The 16,887-nt window shown below is 42.5% G+C and overlaps 1 protein-coding gene across 1 annotated transcript in view; it reads right to left on the minus strand.

Annotated features, from left to right (window-relative positions):
- The window catches only part of LOC142098262 (unconventional myosin-X-like), a 79,619-nt gene that overhangs the window by 38,718 nt on the left and 24,014 nt on the right, over positions 1–16,887 (minus strand). Inside the window, exons 3-9 of the mRNA XM_075180967.1 lie at positions 7,760–7,918; positions 7,343–7,530; positions 5,589–5,717; positions 3,989–4,113; positions 2,052–2,065; positions 1,825–1,909; positions 738–841 (exon numbers count right to left, since the gene is read on the minus strand). Coding sequence (XP_075037068.1) covers positions 738–841; positions 1,825–1,909; positions 2,052–2,065; positions 3,989–4,113; positions 5,589–5,717; positions 7,343–7,530; positions 7,760–7,918 — 804 coding nt within the window. The remainder of the gene's footprint in view (positions 1–737; positions 842–1,824; positions 1,910–2,051; positions 2,066–3,988; positions 4,114–5,588; positions 5,718–7,342; positions 7,531–7,759; positions 7,919–16,887) is intronic.

Consider the following 16,887-nt stretch of genomic DNA (forward strand, 5'->3'; position numbering starts at 1 on the left):
AAAAACCAAAACAACACATTACCTATCCAGTCAAATATACAATTTAAGAATTGCTGAGGTTTGTGACACTCTCTTTTTTAACAATTTATTCTTTTTGTATTGATTTATATCAGTGGATAGAAAGACTATTTATAAATCATCATTCTTAAAATTTCTTTTGCCATATGGTGGATATAAAGCCCTTACTAAAGCAATTTTAAATACACATGCTTCATATTCAGGCTTTTATAGCCCTCACCCTACATTTATAGCTGTATATCATTTATTACAAAGAAAGGTACAAAACCAAGCGCTCCCCTGGGTGGTTTGCGGATTGTATACCATCCACAAACCACTAGGTTTAGCGCTTGATTTTGTACCTTTTTTCAAAGCGATGGAGGTTGGACACCTTGTAACGATAGCAGTTCCCAACCCTAAAGTGACTGCGAGCGCATACGCTCTCATCTCAATGTCATTTATTACAGCAGGACTTAAATCTCAGATGACAACTATTCTTGCACTGCAGAGAGCAGTTAAACATAAATGCTGCAGGGAAACTTAAGTGCCGTATTCGAACCATAAGGCAGCTGGAAAAACTAATAACAGCGATTCGCAAATCATATCAATTGGAGGACACAAATGAATAATAAATTGATGTAAAATTGTGTAGAGATCTTAATTTAGATCACCAGAGCTCATATCTGCCGGTATTATGTGCTTAAATGTGGAACAGTAATGATTTGTGTTACTGAACTCACCATAACTTTGTCATACATGTCTTTATCATTCAGCCCTTCAGCGGTCACACAGCCAGAGGTACGAAGATACTGATAAGAGTGAGGATCCGAGAGAGAGAGCGCTTCTGTAAGACCAAGGCAATAAGAAGTCCAATCATTAAAAACTTTATTACTGTCGTCATTATTTCTTATATATCACATTAAACACATTTTTTCTTCCAGGCGGTTTCCCTGGCCACTCAGCTTACAATCTATTTTAGTTGCTAAAAACAAATGAGCCAAAATTTATTTTTAACCAAAGTTAATTTCTTGGGATATTTCCCCATCTGACATGAAACCAGCTAGATACACACATTTCTTTACACATATACCTACTGTGCATGTTTTACAGATTAGCGCGTTTACAAAAAAAAACAACAATTTGTGGTCCCTAATATTACTGCCGTCCTTCCCCACCCTAACCCGATCCTGCACATGTGTATATATTGTCTTGTGAACCATTAGATTAAAAAAAGCTGACATTAGGCTAAAAGTTCTCTATATAACGGGTATGCGGAAAATATATGATTAAGTTTAATGTTTAATTTTAATTTTCTATAAAAGTCCCAGTAACCTTACGTCAGAATTTAGTATTAATTATAATATAAAGGACTTGGTGTAGACTGTTTGCTCAGCTCTACAGAAAACACCGCGATTTATTGAACATAGCGAGAACAGCATTGGTGTGCGGTAACCCATAGCAACCAGAGATCCCCTTTTAGCAGACTAGTGTTGACAGACAAATGAAAGGTTACTATGGGTTACAGCGGAATATTGAGAGAAGGAACATAGGTAACAGGATACAATCATGTAAATATATCTACAGTGTTGACAGGAGGGTCAGGAAGGCAGCATGGTTCAAAAAAATAAATAAATAAAAAAAACCTTTATGAAAAAACCCTAAAAAATATGCAGGCTAGATAAACATGTGGGTTCTTTTATGTCCTCTATCTCTAGGGTTATGGCTTTCATGGCAGTGAAGTACGAGCACATTATTCCATTTTTTCTCTCAAATCATAGAGGCCAAACATAAAACAAGTAATTAGAAAATGATACCCGGAGACTTTACCTCTATCCTCCTTACTGGAGCCTGCGAGCAGAGCGTAGAATATGTGATAGTTCCTTTCCCCTGGGCTCTGTCGTGTCACCCGGGTCTAGGAGGGGAAATAATACAAAACTGCCGGGGTTATATCTGTTCCCCACTAAAACTTAGCACAATCCAAAGAGAAGCGGGTGCACCCCAAAAGGGATATTTATCAAATGTGCATTTTATATAGGAGTTCCACCAAAACTTACCTTCTCCAACAAATCTGGTTACCAAACAGTTAAGGAATGCAACAGTGATTTAAAGTCTCTGATAACCCAAAAACAACCCTGATTGTTTACATCACCAATAGTACATTGCATCTCTCTGACCTCTTTTGCTCGTGCATTACCCAAGTTAGACTCAAGAGGGCAGTCACACACTGTCCTACAATTAAATCTGTACATTCAGGATCAAAATAGACTTTACAGAAATTTTTATACGTACTTTCAGTACAGTCCCACAAAAATTATACATATTTTAGATATAAATATAGGTAATTGAAATATCTGCACTATTCTAATATATGACTTTCTTCTTATTAAACACATACTGATCTGCTCCCCACATAATATATAGGATTTAGTAAAATGATTATCTAATTATCAATCACCTGACTTGTATCAATACATGGCTTTTAAAAGAATTCTTTTATACAGGGGCGGAGGTCACCAGCTCTGCGATAATGTTATAAAACCGGTAATAACTTCCCTATGGGTTGACTCTTTTCTCTGATACAATGTATCTACATAGATATCTGTATAGTGTTATTATCATATTCACCTTCTTTGCACCCAATCAGCGGTTACATTATTGAAGGACACTGGTCTCTAGTACACACAGCGCAGCCCATCAAATCACCATGACCCAGGGACAAGACAGAGCGTCTCAGTGATGCTGCAAGTCCTTAGTGAATGATATTCTCACTACTAGGGTCATCCACAAGATGTGCAAGTTACAAGTTCACAAGCCTAGTATCATTATTGCCAATGTATATCTAAAATTATTACTGTGTACTATGTGTGTGTATGTGTGTGTGAATTACCTTTTTATGCATATACTTATTTGGATAGGTACACTGTTTAATGAACATTGTATCAAACTTTACACACACAGCCTCTCCGTTTATTGTATCAGTTTGAGCACAAACTTGCTCACTACTTTGGTACTTTCTACGAAAATATTTCTATGTTCTTTCCACTGGGTTATTTGTAGAATTTCTCCACCATCAGCTGTTATTCCACGACTTATGTGCCCCACACCTCTTAAATTGTAAGCGCATATGGCCAGGGCCATGAGGACTTCATGCTTCATTATGCCATTTATTTGTATTATATCCTTTTGATGTCCAGCGCTACATAATATGATGGCGTTTTATAAATAAATATTATTATTATTATTATTAATACTATTACTAAGAATACTTTCCCACTGTGTTAAAGTCTATTCAGTTAACATAATATATAATGTACATTGTGTCTTTGGTAAGGGGGCTATTACCTGTGTAGGGTTAATTACACAGATTCAGTAAAAGTTATTGCATAATTATTAATCACTCGGCTTGGACAATACAATGCTGTTGCAGGTTTCTCTTCCTCGTTTACACTTCCTTAAAATACAAGTAAAAACACCTTTCTGTTCTCTTTCTATAAAGTAGTTTTACATATCTACACACGTGGGTATTATTTGTGGATGGCAATATATAGAAATTTCCTGCTTTCTCATGTGATGTAAAGGACTGTAGTGCGCTCATGCAATAACACTAAATTAAAGGATGGCTGCACTTTACAGAGAGTTACTAGACAGTGAGGCACAAGGCACCACACTAGTAAACTGATGGGAATATTGGTTCAGCCCAAAAAATGTCTGCTACTTCTGTGACGGACACACTGTAATTATCTGAAGCCCCTGCTACCGAGAGACCCCCAATGTGTTCTACAGGGAAGAAGAAGATCTATGTTATACTCCTCTGTGTTTATTCAGAAAGTGGAAATTGCTTTTATGGTTTCTCAGTATTTGAGATGAACTAAAGTATTTCAGTTCCTTTGTGGGAAAGTTGAGCAATTAGGTTCTATGTGACCATAAACTTCTCATATTGCATAAGCACATGGCAAGGACTCCACAATCATACTCCCAGCCAATAGGATACAGTCCACAACGCGGCCTCCTTGAATGTGTCCCTGCGTTGAGAAGTGGAGCTGGATGAATTTTCCGAAGCGACTGGAGTTGTTATTGTAAACCGTCTTGGCGTTTCCGAAAGCTTCCAGGATTGGGCTGCAGAAGAATAATTCAGATTACGATACTGACAGAAGGTTGGGGGAGGAAAGACTTGAATAATGCTGTTAAGAGACGCTGGCAGTACATATGTACAAGCAGGGACACTGCTTATATAAACAGAGGCCACGGTCTGTGCAACGTGGGAGCTGTATAAACAGACATGTTCTGTGCACTGAATGTTTGTACATTGTATGTCACACGTCACCAAATAACAACAAGCGGAATAATGTATAGTTCCGTACAGCGATCACACGCAGGGTTAACAGCCAGGGAGTTATATAAAGGAATGCTTTTATAAGTGTAACTCTTACAAACGGATCATAATGTAGATGAGCAAATACACAAACAAACAAGTCATTGTATATACGCACTTACATCGCTGTGTGGCCTTATAAAAGCACATAAGGATTGTGTTGCCTCCCAGGAGTTTTGTGACACGTCTTATATACAGATGTGTGTGTACATCCGTATATAAGCATTGCTTTCGGTTTTTACATTTTATACTAGTAAGGGAAACAAAGACAATTTTTTCCCTACCAAATATTCACTATGGACTTACATTTTGTTTTTAACAATATTGCTAAGAGCAGACAATTATTTTCCTCTATCATTGTTTTTCATATACCCTAGAATTTGGGGCCTACCATGGAGAAGTAAGAGAGGAAAAGGCAAGTTATAAAGCTACAAATGGCTAAATAGTAATGTGCCTGGAATTCAGTCTCTTGTTTGTAATGCTGCGATAATCGGGCAACCAGTCCAATATTGGTGCGTTCGGCCCAAAATGAACTCAAGGCCCAGTAATTACTGGTCATGCGGTGATATATGTGGCGAGAAGAGATCATTATCAGTTACCATCTGTGCCGTCATCTTCTGACCACGTTAACGGGTCCTAATGAAGTGTGAAGTGAACCACGTATGAAACCATATTGACAGTGATCTTGTTGGCTCCAGCGGCTTACGTAGCCTGAAACAACCAGCGGAAGAGCAACAATTCTTCGGCTCGGGAAAATAAAAAAAAAATGTTGTGGCCAAGGAATTATTTCTACAGCTTTAGAACTCAACAAGTAAATGTCTTTAGAATAACCTACATAAAACAGGCCTGGTCTGGGAATACCTCTTCAACACACAGTAAGAACCCAAATAAATAGTTTATTTTCATCACAGAAAACACCTATGTATAAAACAACCACATGGGCTGCATGGTGTCTCAGTGGTTAGCACTTCTGCCTCACAGCACTGGGGTCATGAGTTCAATTTTCAACCATGGCCTTATCTGTGTGGAGTTTGTATGTTGTCCCCGTGTTTGCGTGGGTTTCCTCCGGGTACTCCGGTTTCCTCCCACACTCCAAAAACATACTGGTGTGTGTTTAGACTGTAAGCTCCAATGGGGCAGGGACTGATGTGAGCGAGTGACGTGTGTACAGCGCTGCGGAATTAGTGGCGCTACATAAATAGATGATGATATCTCTGACCTGCTTTCCATGATGGCTTCCTCCACGTGCGTCTGATTCCCTCCTCCTCCTGCGCAGCTCTGACTCATGACCGACAGGAATTTTAGCAGCAGTTTCGTGCTTTCCGTTTTGCCAGCCCCACTCTCGCCACTGCAAACGGACACAAATTACAGACTGCGATCTCAGTGCACCGACCAGCGTAGAGGTCTACGCCGGTGATTTATCTGGGTCAGATTTAGTCCTCTCCTCTCAAAATTAAAAAAACCTCTAATTATACAGTACAAACAAATAAGAACACAGCATCTATTTTAGCCTAACAAACTCAAAACACATTAACAAGGAGCCATATCAGGTTAACTCTTTAAAATCCATTTACGTGCTGTAAAGCTTTGCAATACATACTATAATGGCTTCATTTCAGATACGTCATTAACATTTGTGAATTTTACAAGAAACCATTATAGCATTTAAAGGGATATAAGTGGATTGTAACAAAGGGTTGTTTATTGTTCAGTTTTCAGGATCATACCAGATCTGCTTATTAGTGGTTGTTTGACATGTCCTCAACGGAACTTCTTGTTTTAAATAAAAGGAAGTTTGGTCTGCACAGTAAAAAAATATTTCCCCCCCAAAGCACTCACAATGGGACTGGTCATGTAACGTTTAAAATTCATACATTTTGCAAATTTTCAAAACAAACCCAATAGATCTTTTCGCAATTCCTCATTCTCCTTTAAAAATAGCTCTAATCTGCTTTACAGAAATCTAACAACAAACACGTCTGGCGTCAAATTACTGAGCGGAGCGTTACAGTTGAATAAGCTTGGAAAGTGGGTGTCTTTATTACAACCTGGGGACATATGGTAACATCAGATACAGGAAACAGACTGATGCAATTCTGTAACTTCCTTAGAAGAATGTAGTAACTTCACTTACATCATATGGACACAATGTATACCCTGTGGGTCAGTGATGGGCAACGGGGCGTCCTCTGACCCTTCAACCTGCGGCCCCCCAGCTCCTTACAGCTTTATGGTCAGATGTGTTTGTTATAGCTTGTAACATTTATTTATAATACCTGCCAATACGTTATTACAGATAGGCGTCACTTTATTAAAATAAATGTATTGCTTAAATTAAAAGGATAATGTGCGGCCGCCCATGTTGTCCTCAGAGTGTCAGGTGATGTGTAGAGCCAATGGCATATTTGCCAACTGCCGAATTCCGGGTAGGTCTCCCGGAGCAGGCAATTCTCCCGCATGCTACCCACATCCTGCCCATTTCTCTGTGAATTACGTCATTTTGCCCCAGACCCCGCTGTAAAATGATGCACTCGCATAAGTGCATCACTGGGGTTGACAAAACGAACCGATTTGGTGCGCCTCACCCCGTCCTCTCACTTCACCCACTCAGGATCTCCCAGAAAGAAAGTGTAAAAAGTTGGCAAGTATGATCAATGGTCTCCAGGAACAAAAGGGTATTGGTGGACAAGAGAGTAATAACAAAGAACATAGTTTTGCATTAAGGTAGATAGCTGGGTTACATAAATGTCAAATATTAATATTATGATATGGTTTGGGATTTCTACATTTCTGAATTTAGAGGTTTAAAAGGCCACATCAGTATGAAACACTTGAAACTAATTCTCGGAGCTTTTGATAAGTCCTTCCAGAATTTCCAGGTTCCATCTTCCGATCTCATTATGACGCAGTTCTGTGCTCAGGAAGCATACCGCCTATAGGTCTCAGTATTATATAGCATTGTACAACCCCTACCTGATGAGCACACACTGACTGTCATGTCTCTTCCATAAGCAGCGGTAACACTCATTGGCAATCGCAAAGATGTGGGGGGGCAGCTCCCCCAGATGATGGCGACTGTACAAGTCCACAGCACTCTCATCGTACAATCCAGCAATCTGCTTGTAGGGGTTAACGGAAGCCAGAATAGAACCTATGTTGGTCTGTAGGAAACAGGATACGTGTAAATCAGTTTCAGGAGGACGGGTTGTAAAGAGGTGTAAAAATCACACAAACAAGAACACGAGACATGAAATGAAGACATCCGTTAGAGCAGTGCCATCATTTTATCTGTAAATAGGAGCAACGAGCAGACTGTCCTTGAAGTAGAACGTTCTCCTTAGTCATTTAATGATGAATTATTTATTATGCAGGCATCAGATGATTACTCACATAGATGTTGCCCTGTTGGTAGCGCAGATGAAGATTTAACATGATGGCAGATTCGTGCAGGTCTGACAACAAGGACATGTCCTCCACCCCTTCCCTGTTACTCTGATGCATCGGGAGCACTTGCTGCCGAGAGAGGGTGGTCCTGGGGTACGAAAACTCCTGTAACAAAGGGAAAGGAGAACTTTTAACGGAACAACATGTTACCAAGAATAAAAAGACATAAATTGTATTTCATAGAGCAACACATAAAAGGAGACATGTCATTCCAATAATTGATTAAACTTTTGACTAGCACACTATAAAAATAAGCAAACAAGCGGAACCTATATTTAAAGTAACTGCATGGATTCATGTCCATCAGAAAATAGAACTCCTGCCACCTACTGGTCAGTGAGCAAATTGCACAGAAACAACGTGATGCGATTGGAGCATTGATCTGAATTCCCGGAACACCTTTTTACGGGAAAGCTGCCTTTAAAGCCATCAGTCAACAGCAATAAACTTGGAATGACGGACACAAGCACTGCCCTGCAAATACGCAGTCCTAGCTCTTACTTGGGTTCCTCCTTTATGTGGTTGAGATTCAGCTTGTTTATATGGACAATAAAAGACAATTGTATGTCAAGTTCCGGGATGCAGTCTTTTATTATGCATTAACCCATGAGGATATTTAATTGCAATTATTTCCAACCACTGCGTCAGGACACGCAGGCGTCACAATACACGGCTGTAGCTATCCCAATAATTTATGGACAATGTCAACATTTTAAAAAAACTTCCAGGAACACTTTGGTGTTGAACAGATGCATATCATTACGTCACGTAGGACACAGTCTAGGTAGACAGTTGATGAATACAATCCCCATCGTATACAGCACGGTGGCTCTGTGGTTAGCATTGCTAAGGTCACAGCACTAAGGTTATGGATTGGATTCCAATCAGGGCCCTATCTGTGGGCAGTTTGAATGGGTTTCCTCCAGATGCTCAGATTTCCTCTCACACAGTCCAAAGACATACTGGTGGGTTATTTGGCTTATGACAAAAAAATGGACCTTGGTGTGTAAGGGAATTTAGACTAAAGTTCCTGGGGCAGGGACTGATGCAAACGATTACATAGCACAGCAACTGGGCGTGCCCAATGAGCCTGCCTCACCCTCATCATCATCTAATTATATAGCGCCACTAATCAGGCAGCGCTGTACAGAGAACTCCCTCACATCAGTGCCTGCCCCATTGGAGCTTACAGTCTAGATTACATAACATACACAGACAGACTAGGGTCAATTTAATAGCAGCCGATTAACCTACCAGTATGTTTTTGGAGTGTGGGAGGAAACCGGAGTACCAGGAGGAAACCCACGCAAACACGGGGAGAACATAAAAACTCCATACAGATAAGGCCATGGTCGGGAATTGAATTCATGACCCCAGTGCTGTAAGGCAGAAGTGCTAACCACTGAGCCACCGTGCTGTCCTCTGCAAAATACATAAAGAGCTTTGAGTTCTATTGGGAAAAATGCGCTATATAAATATTAAAATCATCATCATGGTAACTGTTTATTAGATTACGTTATTTCCAATTTCAATGCCATCTGGTTGGCCAATGATCTCACACCTATAGCAGTGTCATCACAGGCCAGATTGTCAAATCCACCCCAAATTGAATCTGATTACATCGAGTCCACAAACCCAATCCTTTATAAAAAAATAAATTCTGCTTAGATATACAACAATCTTTTCATGCATTTTTGGCAGACTCCATATGAAAAAGAAAACAAAGCAGTATTCCCATTATGGGAAAACATACAACATCCATTTTCTTCCATTATCCGCAGTTTTTTCCTCATTTAAACATTTATCAACAGTCCGTCAAACAGTAGAGAGATTCTCGTGCATGGGCATTTATTGAAGTGACTAAAGGTCTTTCAGAAGGTGCGTGATATGGGGGGGGGGGGGATGAATTGTTTTCCCAAGTATAACTGTAAAGGTCAGAAAGCAGCAGGGCCCTCTCCCTGTTCTGAAGGTCACTTCTAATGACAGATGTCGTTTAAAGTGCACTTTACAGCATCATATATCAATTGCTGTAGGTGACTGGGTGTTCAAAACAAAGAAAGAAATAACTAATAATTACAATTCATACACCTAAACTCACATTTTTAGATTTCAGACTTTTTTATTTTATTGTAGAATAGAGTGCAGATGACGTCAGGGAACAAAAGGACAGAACTTTGGTAAAGACAAAACAAATGTCACATATGTTATTATGGGATGAACCAGCATTCAGTCTATCAATTCTCGAGAAAAAAAAAAGTCAAAACAAACAAATACAAGAAATGTATTTATTTTTGGGTGGGGGGCCGATCGGTTATTCATGGGGCGCCACTGCGCATGTCGGGCCCCCATAGAGGATAGTACAGAGCTGCCAGACGCCCTCAGCAGCCATGGGCTGCCCTGCTATAGTTCTTATACTACATCCATATATTTATTATTTTTCACACATTTCCTACAGGTCACAGAATGGAAGGCAGCTAAACCACAGACCGATCTACCGTGGGAGCAGCGTGAGTATGTACATGGGTCCTTCCCTGCAACAATCACTTGACTTGTGGGCCCCCTGCCCTAGAGGTAAACCACCAATAGTAGCAGAATCAGGAAATCATTGCTCCCTGCACTGAACACCGCTTATTGCTATTAAGTAAACAGCCACTGGCTCAACATTAGGGCTGGAGGCATGAGCAGGAGTAAGTTCCTGGGGTGGTGGAAGCAGATTGGAGGTATAGATTTCCTATTCCTGGTCACAAACCAAATACATTAAGTTATTATTAATGTTAATTTTTATTTATAGGGCGCCACAAAGTGTCCGTAGCGCAGTACAAGGACAAACAATAGCACAGTACAAGGTGACAAAGCACAGTACAGTAAGCACTATAACTCTGGGAGCTCAAAGCACAGCTAGAGAGAAAGGGTGAGGGTGAGGGAGAACAGCACAAGCTGCTAAACTGAGCCCAAAAGGGTGGGCGCGGATGACAGGTTAAGAGCCAATGAGGGGTGCAGAGAAAAACGAGAGGAGTCAGAGGGCAGAAGGTAGAAGAGGAGGTTGGCTGAGTAGCTGGAGAGCAAAGTTAGAAGTGGTGGAAACAGGAGGAGAGAAAGCCCTGCTCAAAGGAGCATACAATCTAAAGGGAGGGGTAGACAGACAGACACAAAGGTGAAACGGAGAAACGGGTGAGACGGAGACAGAGTCATGGAGGGTAAAGAAGGGATGAGTGGGAGAGGGTAGCCGACAAGGTGGGTAGTTAAGCGGGTGACTGAAAGGCTTTTAAGAAAAGGTGGGTTTTTAGTGTCCTTTTGAAACTGGACAGAGTAGGCATTCTGATGGAACAAGAGAGCTTGTTCCAACTTCCAATGGAGGGGGCAGCACGGGAGAAGTCTGATACGTGCATGAGTAAAGGTGATCAGAGGGGAGAGAGGTGACGATCATTGTGTGTGGATACACTGAAAGCATCAACTTATATCTAACTACTAGTTTTCAAGACTCAGGACATCAACAAACTTTACCAACCAATCAGATGTCAATGTCCGATTCCTTGCTTTGCTAAAGGACGATTGATTGGATGGGTTTCGTCAAGCACAGCGATAGACTGTCACTATGGGTGGGATCAGACACAGCCACTCTGACGGGCAGCCTTGGACGGTTCAATGGTTCGTTCGGCACAGGAGATATACTAAAATATTAATGGTGTTTATAGATCAGTATACGCCTCAAAAATTTGTAGTGTGGAATTCCTCACGCATGTTAGGGACAAACAGCACAAGGCTCTTGTGGAACCAGAAGTGCCAGCATGCCCCAACAGTCATAGGCCCAAAATTAAATTTCTGTCCATTCTCAAAATCAAAATAAAAAAATTAAAATAACTTTCTTGGTCACATATTTGTGGGGTGGGGGTGTCAGTATTACTCTTACACATGGGCGCACTGCATTCATAAATCGTTCCCGGGAGCCTGGCTAATTTCACTCTGTGTAACACCAGAGGCATTTCACAAGACCATGGAATGTTGTCTGACATTACACAGACATGCGTGTAGTTACTGGTGTTAACTCTTCAGTGTTCTTGTGCTGGCCAAGATTTATCTGCTAGGCCTAGTATTATAAACCAATTACAAAGCATCAGTCACAGGCCCGGCTCTGCTTCCTCTCACAATACCCTACACTGGGAACAGACTTTATCTGAGACAGATCACACTCTGGATCACAGACGTATTCTGTTGCACTGTGACCCGCTGCTGTTACTCTCATTTTATCGGATTCACATTTAAGATTTAAGGAAAAGGAGGAAAAAAAAAAAAAAAAAAAAAAAAGTGTCAGAAAAACACCACACACTTAACGGCTTACAATAATCCTCAGAATATAGGACTCCAGGTCTAAGATTAACAGTGAACCAGGGGCGGATCTAGACTTTATGTTTAGGGGGGGCGATTTTGCATAATCCCGCACCTCCTTTGCTCTGATTGGCTGGCCTGCGTTACCCCGCCTTCCGTCCGCGATTGGCCCCGCCCCCTCCCGCTTTAATCGGCGGCTGGGACCTAGCTTTTTGCTGCTAGGGGGGGGTGAATGCCCCAATCGCCCCCCCCCCTGGATCCGCTACTGCAGTGAACAGTCAGTTCTTGAAGTTGATATGTTAGAAGCAGGAAAAATGGGCACGTGTAAGGATCCGAGTGACTTTGATAAGGGTCAAATTGTGATAGCTAGACGTCTGGGTTAGAGCATCTCCCAAACGGCATTCGAGGTATGCCGTGGTTAGTACCTACCAAAAATGGTCCAAGGAACGACAATCGGTGAACTGGCGACAGAGTCCTGTATGTCTCTGCCAGATATACCGGTAACTATCTTCAGCACCCATATGCTGCACAGGCCCAACTTACATTTTCACTTCTCCCCTTTTCTCAGAGCCACCGCGTATCCCCCCCCCGTCCGATCACCATAGCACTCCATGTTCCTGACCCAATTGTATAAAATTGACAACAGGAAATAATTAAGCACATGGTTAAATGTAAATAAACTCTTCAATTACAGAATATAATGTACAGGCCCAGCCGACGCACACATGTGCCCACTTGGCCTTTTCACAGATGTGGGCTTAGCGTTGTGTCAATTATAAGACACAGCAGGTGTCTGCTTGACGAACAGGAAACTACTTTAAGTATAAATAATATAGACAGCGAGATATATATTTGGGGGGGATTTAGTCATTTTTATACAGACCAGGTGGGTTTATGTTGATTAACCCTTTCACACCAACATGTCCTGTACACCCGGGTGGGTCTTGTATTCTTGGATTCTGGAGTGGGATGAGGTGATCAGAGTGGAGGAGAGGCGACAGTCATTGGCTGAACGCAGGGAACAAGATGCTTTGTGAATGGAGAGGAGGTTAGAGATATATGGGGCAGTGGAGTGGGTTAGGGCCTTGTAGGTCAGGGCAAGCTGTTTGAAAAGGATTCTGTAGGGGAAAGGGAGCAAGTGAAGGGCAAGGCAGAGAGGGGAGGCAGAAGAGGAGCAGCGGGAAAGGAAGAGGAGTCTCACAGCCGGATTGAGTATAGACCTGATGGGGGCGAGATGGGAGCATGGTAGGCCGGTAAGGAGAAGGTTGCAGTAATCAAGACGGGAGATAATGAGAGCATGGATGACGGTTTTCGCAGCATCCTGAGAAAGAAAGGGCCGGATGCAGGCGATGTTGCGGAGTTGAAAGCAACAGTATTGGGCTAGAGATTGAATGTGGGGGGGAAAAGGAGAGGGAAGAGTCAAGGGTGACGCCCAGGTAGCGGAGTTGAGAAACGGAAGAGATGGTGGTGTTGTTGACAGAGATAGAGAAATCAAGATGGGATGAGAAGATAATGGAGGGAAAACAATGAGCTCGGTTTTAGCAATGTTAATTTTGAGAAAGCGTGAAGACTTCCAAGAGGAGATGGCGAAGAGGCAGTCAGATACACAAGAGGGGGGGTATCAGGAGAGGAGATGGCGGAGAGGCAGTCAGATACACGAGAGGGGAAGGGGGGGAAATCAGGAGAGGAGATGGCGGAGAGGCAGTCAGATACACAAGAAGGGGGGGAATCAGGAGAGGAGATGGCGGAGAGGCAGTCAGATACACGAGAGGGGAAGGGGGGGAATCAGGAGAGGAGATGGCGGAGAGGCAGTCAGATACACAAGAGGGGGAGGGGAATCAGGAGAGGAGATGGCGGAGAGGCAGTCAGATACACAAGAGGGGGGGGGAATCAGGAGAGGAGATGGCGGAGAGGCAGTCAGATACACAAGAGGGGGGGGGAATCAGGAGAGGAGATGGCGGAGAGGCAGTCAGATACACGAGAGGGGAAGGGGGGGAATCAGGAGAGGAGATGGCGGAGAGGCAGTCAGATACACAAGAGGGGGAGGAATCAGGAGAGGAGATGGCGGAGAGGCAGTCAGATACACGAGAGGGGGAGGGGAATCAGGAGAGGAGATGGCGGAGAGGCAGTCAGATACACGAGAGGGGAAGGGGGGGAATCAGGAGAGGAGATGGTGGAGAGGCAGTCAGATACACGAGAGGGGGAGGGGGGGAATCAGGAGAGGAGATGGCGGAGAGGCAGTCAGATACACGAGAGGGGGAGGGGAATCAGGAGAGGAGATGTATTAGTTCAATATCATCGGCGCAGAGATGATATTGGAGACCGAATGAGGCGATGAGATCACCCAGGGAAGTAGTGTGCAGTGAGAAGAGCAGAGGTCCATGAACCGAGCCCTGATGAACTCCTACAGGGAGGGGGATCCAGAAATGGATACAGAGAAGGAGCGGTTGGCGAGGTACATGTTCAACTAGTCCTGCCTGCTTTAAACTTATCAGGAGTTGGCTTTATTGAAATATTCTGCGATGCTGATTAACATTCAAAGGCTCCTATTGGCTACAGGCCGGTGAACCCCGTCCACTCCATCTCCTTTATAACCAATTGTGAAAAAGGAATATAATAGGTGCTGTGACCACAGTCACTGTCCCCAATTTCCAATGGGCAACTATGTTCTGGAGTTTATAAGCTGATGTTTGTTGCAGGGGGTTTATTTAAAATGGAAAAGTCATATTATAATCATATTTAAGAAATAACAGGATGGAGACTGTAGAGCTCCAATGTCCTCTGAGACAGTATCACATGTGATGAGATTAGATGCTCAGCAGAAACTATTTTCAAATGTTGGCATCTACTAGCAGCCAAAACACACCTAAAAATAAAACAGCACATTAGCGTTATATAGTACAATGGAGGGAATTCTGTCAGTGTTGCTCACCAAAATAGTATCAAATCCCAAGTTTAGGGGCTATCAGGCCGATTTTTTTTTTATAGTAGCTTATTACGGCAATGAAATAAATCAAACAACTTTTTTTTAAAAAAAAAAAACTTCAGCGCCCCAAATTAGCAAATATTAAAAATAATAAAATAAAATCCTTGGACATTAAAAAAAATCCTTTAAAAAATACTTGCATCTGATGCCACCATACCGACATGATACTTGTGAAAAATGGAGATTTAGTAATAAAGTCAGATGAACAGGATATAGGGGTGATCGTTCCAGTGTTGGAGGTTACAGGTTTCCTAACATTAGATGCTCTGCACAATATACATCTCTCTAGGGCAATGTTCTGGCTCCTGGTGAGACGAATGCCGGCATTCTCATGAATACTGATGAAGCTCACAAAACAGCTGACTCCACCATGTATGATGCTTGCACTTTAATTGTTAATCAGCAAGTTAGTTAAAAAGGGCTATTCAACAAAAGAGGAACTATGAGATTCTAAATAGAACAAAATGTATAAATTGCGGTTTTCAATTCCCATCCAAAATAACAAACATCTCCTTTCTCCTTTGCCGGAATAAACTAAAAAAAAAAATGAGAGTTTGGAACATTCCTCCACTACACCAACTATCAGCAAATGTCAAGAACAATTAGGCCCATCTGAGCTTTAACACCTAGAGGTCTATTTGTCATGGACGGTTCGATGTCTGCGGCAATTAACATTCTGTATCACTGTTTATCGCAGCGATACATAATGTTGTACAGTCGCTATTTACCATGCCGGGGCTCGCAGTGCAGCGCCCCTCCCCTACTCCTCCTCCGCAATGTTTTTTTCCTATTCACCGTCAGACCAATGCTGCGAAAGCAGAAAGTGCTATGAGCAGCTATCTGCGGAGACCCGGAGAGGGTTCCAGCAAAGCCAAAAGAGACTTCAGCTGGGTCCCATGTTAAAGGCAAATAACGTCATCCCGACATGGTTTGCTTTTCTTCGCTTGTTAATTTGCCTTATACTGTCGTCCCCATAGAGAACTATGTAAACGGCGGTAAGCGATGGTAAATGGGTCAAGGTGGGGTTTGCAGTCCCGAGATCAGAGCCGTAACTTAGAATTCTAGCGCCTGGGGCGAGAGACAAATGCTGCCCCCCTAGCCCTCAATTTTAACCAAATTAACCTAAAATATTCCTAAATTGCGCCCTGGGCGGTCGCCCCCTGTCGCACAGCCCTAGTTACGGCCCCGCCTGCGATAGCCAGTTGTGAATCATCGCCATACTTGCCACTTTTTATACACTTCCCTCTGGGAGATCCCGGAGAGGGGTCAGGTGGGACAAGTGGGGGAGGTTCACCGTGGCCCAGATCCCTGCTATATAATGCGAAGATTCACCGCTTCATTGAGCCGCGCCTCTGGCAGGATCTGGGAGTCTGTGTACTCTTCCTGGAGTCTAGAAGGACTCCCCGAAATTCAGGAGCCTCCTGGAAATTCCAGAAGAGTAGACAAGTATGCAGAACAACAAATAGACCCCTTAAAACATAATCTGGAAAGGATTTCCAGGACAATGGCTTTCAGGTAGCTCCATTACACAACAGTCCTTGTTTAACATGTTTTATCTGGAAATATAATAATAAAATGAAACCAGTTAATGAAGTACCGGAGTGCAAATGAAAAGACAAACATTGCCGAGAGGGATTATGGGTAATGACCTGCAAACGAGAAGCCCCAGGCAGATCAACCACAGGAGGTGTCACCAGCAATGAGATCATGGCCAAATGTGATGTCTGGCCTGTGGAAATGACATTAGCTGCTAACGAGATAA

This window comes from Mixophyes fleayi, chromosome 7 (genome assembly GCF_038048845.1).
Source record: "Mixophyes fleayi isolate aMixFle1 chromosome 7, aMixFle1.hap1, whole genome shotgun sequence".
Lineage (NCBI taxonomy): Eukaryota > Metazoa > Chordata > Amphibia > Anura > Limnodynastidae > Mixophyes > Mixophyes fleayi.